At 53.3% G+C, this 15,563-nt stretch overlaps 1 protein-coding gene across 1 annotated transcript; it reads left to right on the top strand.

The window, feature by feature from the left end:
• Slc52a3 (solute carrier family 52 (riboflavin transporter), member 3) lies at positions 1-11,777 on the top strand (the record flags this gene model as incomplete). Its single annotated transcript, XM_005414682.2, is given in 5 exon segments — positions 1-79; positions 7,036-7,656; positions 8,341-8,828; positions 10,898-11,021; positions 11,355-11,777. Coding segments are annotated over 4 exon segments (1,392 nt in total). The 3' UTR covers positions 11,568-11,777.
• Between the last annotated feature and the right edge of the window lie 3,786 nt (positions 11,778-15,563).

Genomic DNA, 15,563 nt, shown 5'->3' with positions numbered 1-15,563 from the left:
CCTCCGCCCTCCCTCCCGCCGGGGCGGGGACAGGTGCACGCTCCCGGGCGCGCTCCCGCAGAGCCGGGCCGGACCCGAGGTGAGTGGAGCGGCTGGGGGCACCGCGCGCCCAGGGCCGGGAGTCCAGCACAGGCCCGGGGACGGGGAACTTGCAGCGCGGTGGCGGGCCTCGATCTTTCCCCCAGTTCCGCGCCGCGGGATGGGCAGGAAGACGCAGCTTTCTCGACGGCCCGGGAGGGGTCGGGACCAGGACTCCAGGGCCCCGGACTCCAGGGCCCCTGCGCCCAGTCCGCAGCGCGTGGAGTCTTCCAGGCATCTCCGGGCCCTGCCCTGGACGCCACCGCTACCGGTCGGAGGCTGAGCCGCAGCAGCCCATCCGCGTGGGGTGGGACGGGAGGGCTTCTGTGCCAAGCTGGGCCGTGGGAGGCTGGAAGCCCTGCCAGGCTGTGGACGGAGGAGAGGGGAAGGAACGCAGAGCCTACCTGGGCCCATTGTCTCCTCCCTCTCTCTCGTGGCAGCTCAGTTCTTTTCACAGATGGGGACCTCAGGCCCAGAGAGGGTGAGCAGCCGGCCTCAGGTCACACAGCCTGTGAGCACAGGCTTGAGAGCCTGGGTGGGCAGGGTGCCGGCAGGTACTGCCTGCTGTCTGGCTGCTCCACACCTTTGCAAGGTGGACACTGAGTTTGGGCGGACCCTGAGGTCCGAGGCAAGTGGAAGAGGGAAAGACCTCTTGTTTCCTGTGGATGTAAGCAGCACCGGCACCCAGACTCGCAGCACGACCCGCTGGCTTCTGCCTGCCCCGGTGGGCTTCATTCTCCTTTCAACTTCTTTCCTTTCCTTTTCCGTTTTTTTGTTTTTTTGTTTTTTTGTTTTTTTGTTTTTTTTTTTCAGTTCTAGGATTGAACCCAGGGCCTTCCTACTGAGCTACATCCCCAGCACATCCCCCCTTGTTTTTCTTATTTTTTATTTTGAGACAAGTCACACAGGTTGGGGTTGAACTTGTGATCCTCCTGCCTCAGCCTCCCACAGTGCTGGGATTACAGGTGTGCACCGCCACACCCAACTCTATCTAGCTGCCTGTTTCTGCTTTGATTCTTTCTGTCTCTCAGTCTCAGCCTTTTCTCTGTCTCCCTATGGCTCCTTCCATATTTTCTGTCCTTCCCCCAAACAAACCCAGTCCACCTAGTGTCCTTAGAGCCCAGGCCCACAGGGGCTGCAAGGCTGCCAAGTTCTTCAGGGCTCCAGAGTCATGCACTGACGAGACTGATGCCCACCCAGGAGCAGGACTTGTCCGGCACCCCGGCCACCAGCCATACTTCGGGGCCACCCTGGCCCACACATCCCTGGTCTGGGCCCCGAAGCTTGGTGCCCACCAGCTGCCAGCTTATCCGCTCAGAGTGGGAACCCAGCATGGTGCCAGCCCTTAGCAAGCCAGACAGTACCTGGACACTGGGAGAGAGTACAGGGCCCTGCTCCCGTGGAAATGATGCTCCCCTGGGAGAGAGCAGCACTCTGCAGGTAGATATAGACTCCCGCCCCCCAGCTGGCCTGTGGCGGCACCCGCTGCTGGGGGGAGGGGCTTGGGCCCTGCAGGTCAAGGTCATGGGGTGGGGGCCCAGCCCACATAGCCAGGGTGCCTGGGCCTGGTCAGAGTTCACCCCACACTCCCACTCGTGGGCCTGAGATGCTCAGTTTTTGATGCAGGGATACAAAAGGGGCTGGGGGTGCAGCTTAGTGGCAGTGGGGTGTTAGGACATGTGAGGCCCTGGGACGGAGCCCCAGAATTGCAGGGTGGTGGAAATCACTCTGTTCCGTGACCCTGGGGCCTCTTCCCAGCCCCACGCACCAGGCTTCCTCTAAGGCTGGTGAGGAGGCAGGGCCCAAACCTCAGTGCCCCACTGACTGTGTGACCCCAGGCAAATGACTCTCCCTTTCTGGGCCTCACTTTCCTGTCTGTAGAGTGGAGATGATCTTAGTGGCAGCCTCAGGACTGTGGGGGCGCATGGTGGAGGCTGTGTGCACGAGGTGCTTGATGAACAGCTACGGAGTGGCCTCTTGTTTTATTATCCTTCCTCCTGGGTGATTTCAGCAGCTTCCTCACAGGCTAGCCGGCTTCACTCCTACCTCATCCCGGTTGCTAATTATTCTGCTTACCGCAGCAGGCACGTTAAACATTACATTGGAGCGGTTTCTCCTCTGCCCAGGGGCCAGCTTTGGCTGCAGAGAAGACACCGCAGCTCTCACCTAGACACCAAGGTGACTTCCGCTGTCTGCACGTCACCTCACTCCCGCTACTGGGGCCACATTGGCCTCCCTGCAGTTCTTTGAACACAGAGATCTATTTCTGGGACTTGCCAGGGCCACCCCAGGGCCTTGGCACTTTCTGTGCCACCCCAGGGCCTTTGCACTTGCTGTCTCCACCCTGGACCCTCTTCCCACCCACACTTTCTCCCTTCCAGCTTTGCTTTCTCCACAGGCTGACCTGCTCCATATTTTTGTTTTTGTTTTTCTTGGTGACTGCTTCTCATGCATTCCTGAGAGCAGGCGTTGTTTGTCCAGCACTTAGCAGACACCCCAAATCCCGTCTAGATGAATACACAAGAACCTCAAGGCCACTGTGGGCAGAACAGAAAACGCAGATATGAATCTTTCTCCTTTCCCTGCAGTGCTAGGGTTGAACCAGGGTCTCCGTGGGCTGAGCTGTGCTCTATACCCCAAGCCAGTGCTCACCTTTTAAACATGGGGTCCCCAGCACTCCACATCAGACGTTCGGGCTTCTCATGAGTTCCCAGAAACACCTGGGCCTTTGCAGCTCCCCTGTGCCTGTGGCTGCAGGCACAGCGACACAGGGTATCTGAGGACAGAAGCAGCAACCGCCAGATGTCTGTTTTCCAGATGAGGAACAATGGTGCTGCCCTCTGTGCGGCTGTAGTGCTGGGGTCCGACCCCAAGGACAGCTTGCAGGAGCAGGGTGCGCGCCATGGTCCCCGGCACGTGAGCTGTCCTGGTGTCCAGGTCCCAAGCCTGTCAGTGTGTAACCTGACGCCTGCCCACCACTCGGGGCAGATCCACTTTCCAGCCGCCAAAGGCCAGCAGCTTCTGTGAAGCCGCCTGCTGCCTTTAATAATTGACTCGTTTCTGGGTTGGGCATATCTTTCGCTGCCTCTGCAGCCTTGCTGCCTTCGCCCCTTCTGCTGGCCTGGCCTGGACAAGCCCTCAGCTGCCACGCACTGTGCCCCTGTCCCCTTTCAGGGCGCCTGGGCTCATGGGGGAAGCAGGTGCTGCTCAGAATAGAGAGAAGCCACAGGGCTGACCCTGGCGGACTATATCTTTATACTATAATGACTCTGGGCCTCAGTTTATTCTTTCTTTTCTTTTGTTTTTGTTTTCTGAGAGAAGGTCTTGCTATGTAGCCCATGTGATCCCCCTGCCTCAGCCTCCCACGTACTGAGATTACAGGCATGCACCACGTGCTTAGCTCTTTTCTTTTTTTCCCCCAGTACTGGGGATCAAACCCAGGGCCTCAGGCTGAGCTATGCCCCAGTCCATTTTATTTTTTGTGTGAAGACAGGGTCTCACTAAGTTATCCAAATTAGGCTCAGATATGTCATCTTTCTTCTGTAAATTTCTCTGGAAGACCTTTGTGCTCAAATTTAGTCTTAACCTTCTAGGTTTTTTTTTTTTTTTCTTCTTATAGTACTAGAGATTGAACCCAGGACTTTTTCACTGTACTACATCCAAGCCTTTTATTTTATTTTATTATTTTATTTTATTTTATTTTATTTTTAGATAGGACTAAATCACTAAATTGCCCAGGCTGGACTTGAACTTGTGATCTTCCTGCCTCAGCCTCACAAAGTGCTGGGATTATAGGTGTGAGCCACCGTATCCCACTGAAGATCTTAAAGTCCTTTATTTTGCAATTCTAGAACCAGGAAAAACTTCATTCCATGTAAGTGTTTCTCAGTGTCTTTTTAAGGCAAGTCTAAACAGCTACTGTTAGATTTCGATTTTTATAAAGTTCTGGTTGGGAGAAGACCTGAGTTCCTGAGTTGGGGCATCGGGGACAAAGGAGGTAAATATATCCATTACTAAAATTCAGTAAATATTTGTATACCCCTAAACATATATATTTGTACACTTCACCAGTGTTTTGCTGTATGTAAAATAAGAGTGATGAACAAGACAGAAGTTTAGCATCATAAACAACATTAAACAGCAAACAATATAGTTCAGCAGAGGCAGGTAGAGCTGTGTGGCTGCTACAAAATCCCAGGGGAGAGTAGTCCTGCATAGTACAAAATGGCTTTGGGAGTTCTTGCCATCACATCTGAGTTCCAGGCAGCAAAACAGACAAAAAGCAGAAGGCTTGAACAGGGGTTGCTGTACCCACGGAGACCAAGGGGGAGCCTAAATTAAGGAGGGCAAGAGGTATTTTTACCATGTGGGCATGTGGGTCTGTGTGGCCAGGTCTTCTGAGATGTTCCCCAGAAACCCAAAACCCTGAATTTTGAATGATATCCCCAGACTTGAAGATGACAGTAAGGAATTGTTTAACACACTGAGCAAACTTGGTCTGGCCTTGCCCGTCAGGAGTTCAGGGTCATCAGAAGGGTCATCTGCCCTCACCACGCCGGGCAGCAAGACAACTTTGCAAACCTCGGCCACAGAGGACACAAGGAAGGTGGGTAGACAGGAGCTTCCTACCGTGACTGGATGAGGGGGCTCCAGGCCAGGCTGGCTCAGCAGCCCAGGAGCCTCTTCTGTCCTGGGTACTCCATCCTGGCCTAGCCATTGGCAGAGCTTAGGGATTGTGCCAGAGACGTGGGCAGCAGGGAGCCCGGCTGCAACCTGTGGCAGTGTGTATGAACAAGAGGGGGCCTCCGGCCCACCAGTGTCGGAAATTCCTGGGTAAGGCAGGGGCACCTCGTGGCTGGTCCAGAGTGGGGCACCGAGCCTGCTGGGGCACCGAGAGCAGGAGGAGCTTGGCCCCGGCCAAGTGGTTGGCCCCAGGGTTCCAGGTTCCGAACTGCTAGGTGGACATTTTGCTGTTTTAATTTTAATTGTCATGTTCAAATTTTCATATGAAGTAGAAAAAATAACTATGTCCTCGATCCAGGTGTTTGTCCATAATGACGAAAGGACCCTCGAAGCAAAGCTGGCCCTGTTTTACCCCTTATCACAAACCATGAGGCCCCTTGAGGGAAATCCTTGATTGGCAGGCAGGGAGATGAGATAGAGAGAGGCAAAGTCGCCTGCCCAGGGTCACCCAGCACGTGGCAGAGCTGGGGTCAAGCGAAGCAGCTCACTCCAGAGCCTCTCCCTGGCCACTCTGATGGTTTGGGGAGTGGGTGGCCTCCAAAGGGGCTGAGAGTTCTGTTTTCAGGAGAAAAAGAACCAGAGTGAAACTATTTCTAATATTTATTATCATTTTTATATTAGGTAATAGGGTACATGGTTCACAGTTAAAACTATATAAAAAGATAAATATCGAGGTGGCACCAACACCCCCATCATTTCCTGAGAGCCCAGGTTGCTTTTGCAAATATAAGCAAAAAGAACACCACCATCTGAGACTCGGTTGCTTCCCAACCTCTCTGCAGACCTTTCCCCTGTCGGCGGTGAGATCATCCCCTAGCCTTGTTCCTCCAGCTTGTACAGGTGTGCGGGTCCCAGCAGGTAGCAAGCTCTGCGGCTCGCCCCACCTTTGTGATAGCCACTTGGATGGATTCCCATGTTTTGCTATTACAAGGCCACAATGAATAAATAATCCTGAACGTGAGTCATTAGTTCAGAGGAGATGACCTTTGGCTTTGGGACGATCTCATGGTGAGAAATGGCAATTTAAAATTCTCTTTTTTCCCCATTGTGAAAGGAGACAGTAATCTTCCCACAAGTCGAAAGCTTATTTGTACTTGTTTCATTGTTCTGTGCTTGGGCTTCTTTCTTGGGGCATTTGTTCTTGATTTGTAAAACTCTTCTTTTTGCGGTCTCAGCCACCTTCTTGTCACTGAGACAAATTACCTGACCCCCACAGCTCGGAGGAGGACAAGCTTATTTCCGTCTCAGTCCGTGGTCAACTGGCTCCAAGGCGGAAACCACATGGGGGCCTGGCAAAGGAGAGCGCTGTGGCGGCCGGGAAGCAGGGGGAGGAGGGAGGAGCTGGGACAAGAACACATCCTTCCAGGCCACCCAGTGCTGCCTCCAGCCAGGCCCCGCCTCCTCAGCCCCGGCAGGCTTCATCTGGGCGGAGCATGCACCCTGCGGTCCAGTCACCTTCCAAACACATGAGGCTTTGGTGGATATTTTACATGAACCATGACCATGATTATGAACCATAATCAAACCCAGGGCCTTCACACTGAGCTACAACCCCAGGCATTTTTTATTTTGAGACAGGATCTCACAAAGCCTGGTCTCACAAAGACAGGGTCTCACTAAATTGCCCAGGCTGGGCTTGAATTTATAATCTTCCTGCCTCAGTTTCCCAGAGGGCTGGGATTACAGACCAAAAACTCTTTGTATATTAGAAAAATGAACCTTTTGTCTGTGTTTTGTTTTGCAAATATTTTGCCAGGTTGTCGTTCGTCTTTTGAGTTTGTTTGCTTGTTTGTTTGTTTTTGAGACAAGGTCTCCTGATGTTGTCCAGGCCGGCCTCAAGCTCACAGTCCTCTTGCCTAAGCTTCCCAAGTAGCTGGGATTGTGGGCTACGGCACATGCCGCTGTGCCCAACTGGTGTTAGTACTTTTTGCAAAGGGTGTGTTGAATCTTTGATTATTTGCTTTTGTGTATTTTAACATTTATAGTGTTTATAGTGTTAAATATGTCAAAATTCTCTTTTCTGGACCCTGGATTTATGAGTTTAGGAAAACCTTCCCACTTGAAGGTTAATTATAAAGGAATTCATGTTTTTTGCTATTAAAGGTCAGATTATTCACATAATAAGAGAGGGGGGGGATAAAGAAAACCCGGCGCACAGCCAGCCTTGGCTGATGATGAACACGCTCCATCTCACCCCATGTCCTTTTCCACCAGCGCCCCCCGCAGGCTGACCCTGGGGACAGCAGCCCTCCACCTGCAGACGCCGCCATGGCCTTCCTGGTCCATCTGTTGGTCTGCGTCTTTGGGATGGGCTCCTGGGTGGCCATCAACGGGCTGTGGGTGGAGCTGCCCCTGCTGGTGATGGAGCTTCCCGAGGGCTGGCACCTGCCCTCCTACCTCACGGTGGTCATCCAGGTGGCCAACGTCGGGCCCCTGCTGGTCACCTTGCTGCACCACTTCCGGCCTGGCTGCCTCTCTGAGGTCCCCATAATCTTTACCATCCTGACCGTGGGCACCGTCACCTGTGTCCTCTTCGCCTTCGTCTGGAACATAACCTCCAGGGTGCTGAGGGGCCACCACAGCATCGCCTTTGTCGTCCTCACCTTCTTCCTGGCTCTGGTGGACTGCACCTCCTCTGTCACCTTCCTGCCCTTCATGAGCCGGCTGCCCTCCTACTACCTCACCACCTTCTTCGTGGGCGAAGGATTCAGTGGCCTCCTGCCTGCGCTGGTGGCTCTGGCCCAGGGCTCGGGTATCACCACCTGTGTCAATGTCACAGAGCCATTGGATGCCACCTCGAGCCCTATGACCACCAGGGAGACCCATGGCACACAGGTACCCAGTGTTACCTGGAATCTGCTGCTCTGTGCTGATTCACAAGCATGAGGGAGAAAGATCTGCTTCCTTCCACCCCAGTGGGCCCTTGCTGGGGCTGCAGAGTAAAGTGACCCAAGGCAGGTGGACAGCACAGACGCTGTGTCACTGACATGTATGTGCAGAAAACTCAGGCCAGACAACCAAGCTTCCATGGCATCCTGAGACAAAGGAGAGAACAGGGACCTGGGGCTTCTGGGGGGCATGGACAAGTTAGAAGAGGTGAGGGGTGACGCTGACGCAGGTGGTGAGTAAGTTGTCCTGTTGTGCAGAGAAGATGAAGGTTGTCGTTTACCTCTTCCGGGTACAGCCGGCTTCACTATGAAGAGTTCCTCTAGAGAGTGCAGTTCCCTCTAAGGTGGGCATCTTTTCTGAGCTACTCTTCTGTCTTTAACCAGCTCAAAACAGTCACTGCCCAACAGGTCCATTTGGGGTGACGAATTATCTCTACAAATTTTGGGGTGGTGCATCTGGAGCCCCAGCCCAAGTGAGGGCAGGCAGAACAATGACATGGGGGTTCTCCGAAATCCTTATGGGGGATCTTGCTTTAGACTGTCATGTCTGGATGCTTTATAAGGACGGTCCTTGGGTACGTTATCTGTCTCTGCTATTCTCATTGTCATGTCTGCCCTCTGACACCCTCAGGGACCCGGCAGCCCCACAGTGTGGGCCCCTGCTGGCCGCCTGGAGAGCCACTACCTCCCTGCACGCTTCTCGCCTCTGGTCTTCTTCCTGCTGCTGGCCGGCATGATGGGCTGCTGCCTGCTGGCCTTCTTCCTGCTCCAGCGGCGGTCCCGGGCCCAGCAGGGCTCTATCGAAGATCTCCTCCAGTCCCAGGTCACCCTCCACTCCATCCGGCCACGTGAGGAGAAAGATACAGGCCCCCTGGACCCGGCAGAGAGCAGCAAGGGCAAGGGGCACCTGGAGGAGAAGGTGGCCGCCCTGCGCCCCGCACAGCTGGCCTTCATCTACACCCTGGTGGCCTTCGTGAATGCACTCACCAATGGCGTGCTGCCCTCCGTGCAGACCTATTCCTGCCTGCCCTATGGGCCTGTCGCCTACCACCTGTCTGCCACCCTCAGCTCTGTGGCCAGCCCGCTCACCTGCTTCCTCTCCATATTTCTGCCTAGCAGGTAACCCCACCTGATGCGACCTAGCCCTGGGGAGCCCTGGTGTGGGGAGCGCTGCATTCCAGAACCTTACTTTCCAAGCTCCACCACCAGGCTATATTCTAGTGCTTATGAATATGGTTTCGAGCTGGGTGTGGTGGTGCACACCTGTACTCCCTGTACTCAGCGAGATGGTTATGGTTTGGGTAGATGCCCCCCTAAAGCCTTATGCAGTCATAGATGAGGCTTTTTCAGGGATGGCTGAGTCTAGAGTATGTGATGCTGGGACTAATGGTATGTGATTACTAAATTAGCCCGCTGATGGGCTTGGCACCATGCTAATCCCAGTAGCCTGGACACAATATAAGGGACAGGATGAGGCTTGTCTTTTCTTTTGCTGTCTTCTGCTTGCCATGAAGTGTTTCTCTTTGGCAAGCCACGTTACCTTGGCGCCAGCCAGTTAGGGACTGAAACCTCTACCAACTGTGAGCTAAATAACCCTTTATTCCCTTAATTTGTGGGTGTTGGGTATTTGGTCTCAGCAATGAGAAAAGCAACTAAGACAGAGGCTGAGGATTGCAAGTTCAAGCCCAGCCAGGCAATTTAGCAATTTGAAGAGACTCTGTCTCAAAATAAGAGAAAATGGGCTGGGATTGTAGCTCCATGAGAAGACCCTGGATTCAATCCCCAGTACTGCCCCCAACCACCCACACAAAGCCATATGGTTTCCCAGCTCTGCTTTCTACCAGCTGTGTAGTATTGAACAAATTACTTCACCTCTCTGGGCCTCGGGGATTTTTACGTGGAAGCTATGAGTGGTAATAGTTCTACTTCCTAAAATTGCTGGCAGTCTGCAACGGGTTGGGTTTGGAAGGTGCATACCGTGAGTCCAGTGCAAATATCAGCCGCTGACACCAGCAGCTGGTGAGGAGGGGCGTGCAGCTCCTGAGGCTGACAGTCAGAGGCCCCAGGGCTGTAAGAAAGGGACTGATCGGTGCAATCCATCCCTGCCCTCTTTGCCTCTTGGAGCGATGGTCCTAGCACGCCTGGGTGCTGGATGACACAGCTTGAGCCAGCTCGGAGGTTTCCCTCCTTCATAAGCCTCTGACCCAGGGGCTTCTGACCCCTCAGAGGAAATACTCTCCTCAGGAATTTGATGTCTAGGGTTCCCCATCTTCTGAGCCACCATCTATCCTGCCTTCTCTTAAGAGCTGCTTAGACCTGCCAGCCCAGGAGGGGAGTGAGGGCAGAGAGTTAGAAATGTCCATTTGCCCAGAAGGTGGACTTTCTCCCTTGGGGCCTCAAAGCCATAGAGAGAGGGTGGCAGCTATAGAGGGAGGTAGGGCCAGAGGCCACAGGCCTGCAGAATCTGAGTAGCCCCAAATGTTAGACATGTGTCATCTGAGAGCCATGGGACATAAGAATGTGGAGTGGGAGTCCCTCGTGTCAGGGGCTGACTGTGTGTTCTTAGTCTTAGTGTCCTGGAGGCTGTGGACCTGAGGGACAAGGACCACAAAGGAAAGGCAGTGTCCTCAGGGGTCAGACAGGTTTGATGGAAGGTTGCATAAAGACGTTGGAGCCAGGCCTCCTAGAGACTGCAAACCTCCGCTGAGACCAGGAAGGGAGGGGTCATCTAGGCTGCACTGCTTGACTGCAGTTTCCCTGCTGAGATCAAAGCCACCTTTTCATCCGCCCTGGCTTCCTGGTGTTGCCCTGGGAGGAAATGGCCCAGATCAAATGCCAGGCAAGAGCAATGCCTGGAGCTGGCATTGCTATACATGCTGTTCCTGCAGGTCCCCATGGGCCTGCCAGACCCCCATTCTGCAGGTAGGGACACTGAGGCCCTGGGACCAGCCTCACAGTTAGATAGCAGAACCAGGGGTTACACCAGGTCCCTGAGCCACACACTCCACTCTCCTCTGCTGTGAGTCTGGCCCTGCCATTCACTAAGGAGCAGATGTCCTGGCCTTGGGAGCCTCCCCCGTCCACTTGAGCTGGGGAGGAACTTTCCACATGGGGGACAACCCCACATGAGGGACCCCTGGGAGGTGGGAGCCAAGGTCAGGCTGCTCACCTCCCCAACTCTGCCCTAGGTCTCTGCCATTTCTGGGGGTCATCACCGTGCTGGGGACCGGCTTTGGGGCCTACAACATGGCCATGGCTGCGATGAGCCCCTGCCCCCTCCTCCAGGGCCACTGGGGGGGAGAAGTTCTCATTGTGAGTATCCCACCTCTGGTGCTGCACCCCCCAAGAAGACCGGGTTGATGGCGTGCTTCTCTGGGGAGGCAGGCTGTCCCCTGACTGCCACCCTCTCCTGGTCATGCACAATCACTGTGGTTCCTACAGGTCCCCGTGGGTCTTGTCTCACAAACCCTGGCTTGCTCACAAAGGGAAACTTTCGGGTTCACCTTTGGCCTTGATGCCCCCATGGGATCTCCTTGCACTTAAAGATCATTCCATGCGCCTGCATAGCCTGGTGAGGCCACCCTCCAGCAAGGCTCATCTCATAGGCCCTCTTCCCTCCACAACTGTCCCTGCCCTTCCCTGCAGGTGATGTCCTGGGTGCTGTTCTCAGCCTGTCTCAGCTACATCAAGGTCATGCTGGGTGTGATCTTGCGCGACCGGAGCCGCAGTGCTCTCGTGTGGTGCGGGGCGGCGGTGCAGCTGGGCTCGCTGGTCGGGGCGCTGCTCATGTTCCCGCTGGTCAACGTGCTGAGGCTCTTCGTGTCCGCGGACTTCTGCAACCTGGACTGCTCTGCCTAGGAGGCCCCAGGGCAATGCCTGGAAGCGAGGGAGAGGCAAGGGGGTGGTCAAGATCACAGCCCCGAGGTAGGGAGCAGCAGGACAGAGCTCAAGCCTCAGGACCATGAACCGTACCAGGCTGGATGGGGGCCTTGGAAGCAGTTGTGGGGGGCAGTATTGTTATTTTGTTTTACTTTTTTAAAAATAAAGACATTGTTGCTTTTACACTCAGATCAGCCTTCAAAGACAAGTTCAGTGTGAACCCAAAAACTGTGTCAGTATAATCAGTGTGCAGTCAAGGCCGAGCTTGGAAGGGAGCGGGCTGGCCGCAGACTTCTGCATAGTTTGCTCTGGCTGCTTGCCTCAGCCCCCACTCACCCCCTTTCCGTCTGTTGTGACTAGTTAGTGGTGTCACATCTTTCAAAAATCAGAAAATATAAAATGAGGTCTTCCCAGCTGCTCTCAACACATGCACACACACGTGCACACAGCACTTTTTTAGACCTTTTTTACTCTTTCACAGATTATGCAAATATAAGCAAATGAAAATGTAGCCTTTCTTTTGTCTCATTTCAGAGAAACAATAGTGAACTGTTGTGCACCAAAAATAATAAATTTTAAAAAACGATTGCACACCTTGCACTTTTTATTCATTGAAAATGAAGAGAACATTCTTGTTCTTTGTGCTGGACAGGCTAAGTTCACTTGTCCATTTGATGGCACTGGGAGGAAAATGAAGAATTAGACCTCTTGCTAATCCAGAAGACTGGGGCAAAAGGAGAGAAAAGAAACAGTTCTGCTATGAATAAGCATTAAGCCAGACTACAGCACACGTCACCAATTGCTGAGGAGACTACAGAGGCAGCAGCCCCCACTTCCACCGCCAGGCAGCCTGCCACAAGCATGCTTCCCAACAATAACACGTCCTCATGCAAAGTGACGGGACAGTGCCACAGTCACAGGGTTCATCCTGAACTTACCCAGCAGTTGGAGTCTGCGTCAGCTGTCATTACTCACAGCACGTCCACTCATATCTTTATGATGGTGTGGGCGCTTTGCAACCTGGTGAGGGTCCTGCCCTCCGAGGACTGGGGCAGGTGCTGTCTTCCTTGGAGTCTGCACTGCGGTGATGGCTCCTGGGGCCTTGAGTTCTAAAACAGGTGAGAGGTCCATTCAGCTTTCTAACAGGACACAAATCCTAAGGAACAGCAGAAATTTACACATTCTCTACCATAGATACGCTTAAGAAAATGAACAGAATGGTTCCTCTCTTTTGCACTGAGGAGAATTAATTTTTATTTGCATTTGGCCTTAGCTAGGCATGGTGGTACACACTTGCAATCCCAGCACTCTGGGAGGCTGAGGCAAGAGGATCACAAGTTTGAGTCCAACCTGGTCAACTTAGTAACACCCTGTCTCGAAATAAAGAAGCTGGAGAAGCAGCTCACTGCAAAGGCCTTGGGCATTTTGGTTGTTTCCAATCCCTCCCAGAAAAGATATTGAATGGGCAATAATGGAGAAGACAGTGTCTCTCTTCTGGGGTGGGAAAATGCTCCAAAACCTCACACACACATGCACACTCATGCACTTACACCATCCTCGGAAGCCTTGGGCCTGTAAGTCATATGCTGTAGTCAGGCTCCTTGTGTGTAGAGATGATAAAAATCACCTCCCTCCCAGGATCCTTAGCAAAGTAGTTGAGCTGCTATGTACAAAGTGTTCAGCTCCACACCTGTGCTCAACAAATATCTGCCAAACTGTCGCTGTGCAAGAATGCCCACCACAGACCCTTGATGCCACGAGCTGCGCTCCCTACCCTCTGGCCTCAGGTTAAGTTGTTTCCAGGCTGACAGGAGAGACAAGATGTCCCACAAGCCACTGAGTGACAGACTAGCCAAACTCAGGCCTTGGAGAATGGGGGCCCCCAAGCAGGATGTGCCCACAGTCCCAGCTACCAAACAAGGAGGCTGGGCTAGAAGGACTGCTTGGGCCCAGGGGAACATGACCAGCATGAGCCACATAATGAGACCCAGTCTCAAAAAGTAAACAGTGAGATCAGGACTCTGGACTGGCCTGGTGTTGGCAGGGAGGGGACTCTCCGAGGATGCCCCCCAAAGATGGCCTTTCTGGCAGGGGTGAGAAAAAGAGCCCTGTCCTTCTTGCCTGGAGATAACACTGTGCCTCCCAGGGTAAACTGCTCCCAGCATGCACCGCTCGAGGCCTGGGGATGGCCTGACTTAGACCTTCTGATGCTTTGGCCAAATGGCCTGGGGGGTACCTGTTCCTTCCCGGGGCGACTGTGCCAGCAATGCCCTGTCCTCAAGTGTCCAGGCTCCACAACGGAGGCACAAGGCTGAAAAGTGCACTTTCTACCCTGCCCTGGGCTTGTCACAGTGCCTCGCCCTAGAAGGGTCAATGAGGATGGATACGCCCTAATTCCTGGAATGTGTGTGCAGTACCTGTCCTGGCAGGAAGGGCTTTGCATGGAATGAGAGAGAGTTGGTTTTTTTTTTTTTTTTTCCTGTACTGGAGATTGAACCCAGGGCCTTCGCACTGAGCTGCAGCCTGGCTTTTTTATTTTTCATTTTGAGACACGATCTGATTAAGTTGCGAAGTTGGCTCTGATGATGCTGCTGGTGGCCTAGTGTGGCTGTCAGAAACCAGGATCTTGTTCTACAATTGAGTGAGCCAGAAGGCTGAGTCTTCAGCCCTGCAGACTTAAAATTAGGCCTGAGCCCTGGGTCTGGTTCCAACCCTAGAGAACTTGAAACAATAAATTTGCTTTATTTTTGTTTTTGTTTGCTTTGCTTTGCCTTGTTTGTTTGCTTGAGATGGGGTCTCGCTGTGTTGCCCAAGCTGGTCTTTAATTCCTGGGTGGGCTCAAGTGATCCTTTTGTTTCAGCCTCCTGGGTAGCAGGATCTTCTGGCAAATGCCACCAAAGCTGGCTACATTTGCATTGACTTATGGGTGTTGTTTGGGGTCACCAGTGGCAGCAGGTGAGGAAATATCAGGCTCAGGTGTTCACTCCTGAGGTCTAACAGTCTTGTGCTCAGAAAGCACATTGGCGCGCACCGGAGCCGCAGAACCCAGGAATCCAGTATTTCAGCACAGCCCTGGGACAAAGGTCCAGGTGGGGCAAGATCTAGCCAGAGACCCCAGAGACACACGGCCCACTCTAGTTGGCTCTCACCCTGCGGCTGTCCCCAAGAAGCTGCAGGTGTAGGAACCCAGGTACCAAGGTTAGTGTAGGTCCTGACCAAGGGCAGAGTCTGGGAAGTGGAAAGCTGCGCCCAGGCCCCCACTCTGAGGAGAGATCTGAGAGAAGTGTGGTTGGCTTGAGTCCTCGGAGCACTCAGCGTGGGAGGGAAGCACCGCGCCTGCCCAGCCCCACTGAGAACACCTGGGTACCCATCACTGCACAGCTGTGAGCGGGAACAGTGGCGCACAGCTGCGGCCCCAGCCGTCGGAGTTCAAGGCCAGTGGGCAACACAGTGAGACACTGTCTTAAAAAAAAAATGTCAACAACCACAAAGTTCAAAAACTCCATGCCTTTAAGGGCCTTCTAAAAGATTTTTTTAATAAAATAGTAAAAATTTTAAAAATATAAAGAGTTTTCCTAGCAGCCCTATGCCAGGGCATGAGGCCATCCTGCACCCATTAGCTTTTCCATGCCTTGATCTCTACCCAGGATTCCCCATTTAATTCTCACAGAAGCCCCAGGACATGCTTCCTATAATGGCCAGTCCATTGTGGTGACTAAAGAAACTGGGCACAGAGAGGTTAAGTATCTCATCTGAGGTCACACAGTATACAAGTGACGGAACCGAGACTCAGACCCAAGCCACCTAGGCCCAGTCTTACATGGTCTTCCTGTGGAGGGACATGAGTCTCAAGTCCTGTGAAGTGGGCATGAAAACCTTGACGCAAGGCCAGCCCCAGCTCAGGAAACTGAGTCACTGGAAGATGAGCTTTCCTCCCCTGTGGTGAAAGTCACCTCCCCACACAGTGCTGGCTCT

This window comes from Chinchilla lanigera, unplaced genomic scaffold (assembly GCF_000276665.1).
Source record: "Chinchilla lanigera isolate Chin_1 unplaced genomic scaffold, ChiLan1.0 scaffold00195, whole genome shotgun sequence".
Lineage (NCBI taxonomy): Eukaryota > Metazoa > Chordata > Mammalia > Rodentia > Chinchillidae > Chinchilla > Chinchilla lanigera.
This window is presented reverse-complemented; position numbering and strand designations above follow the sequence as displayed.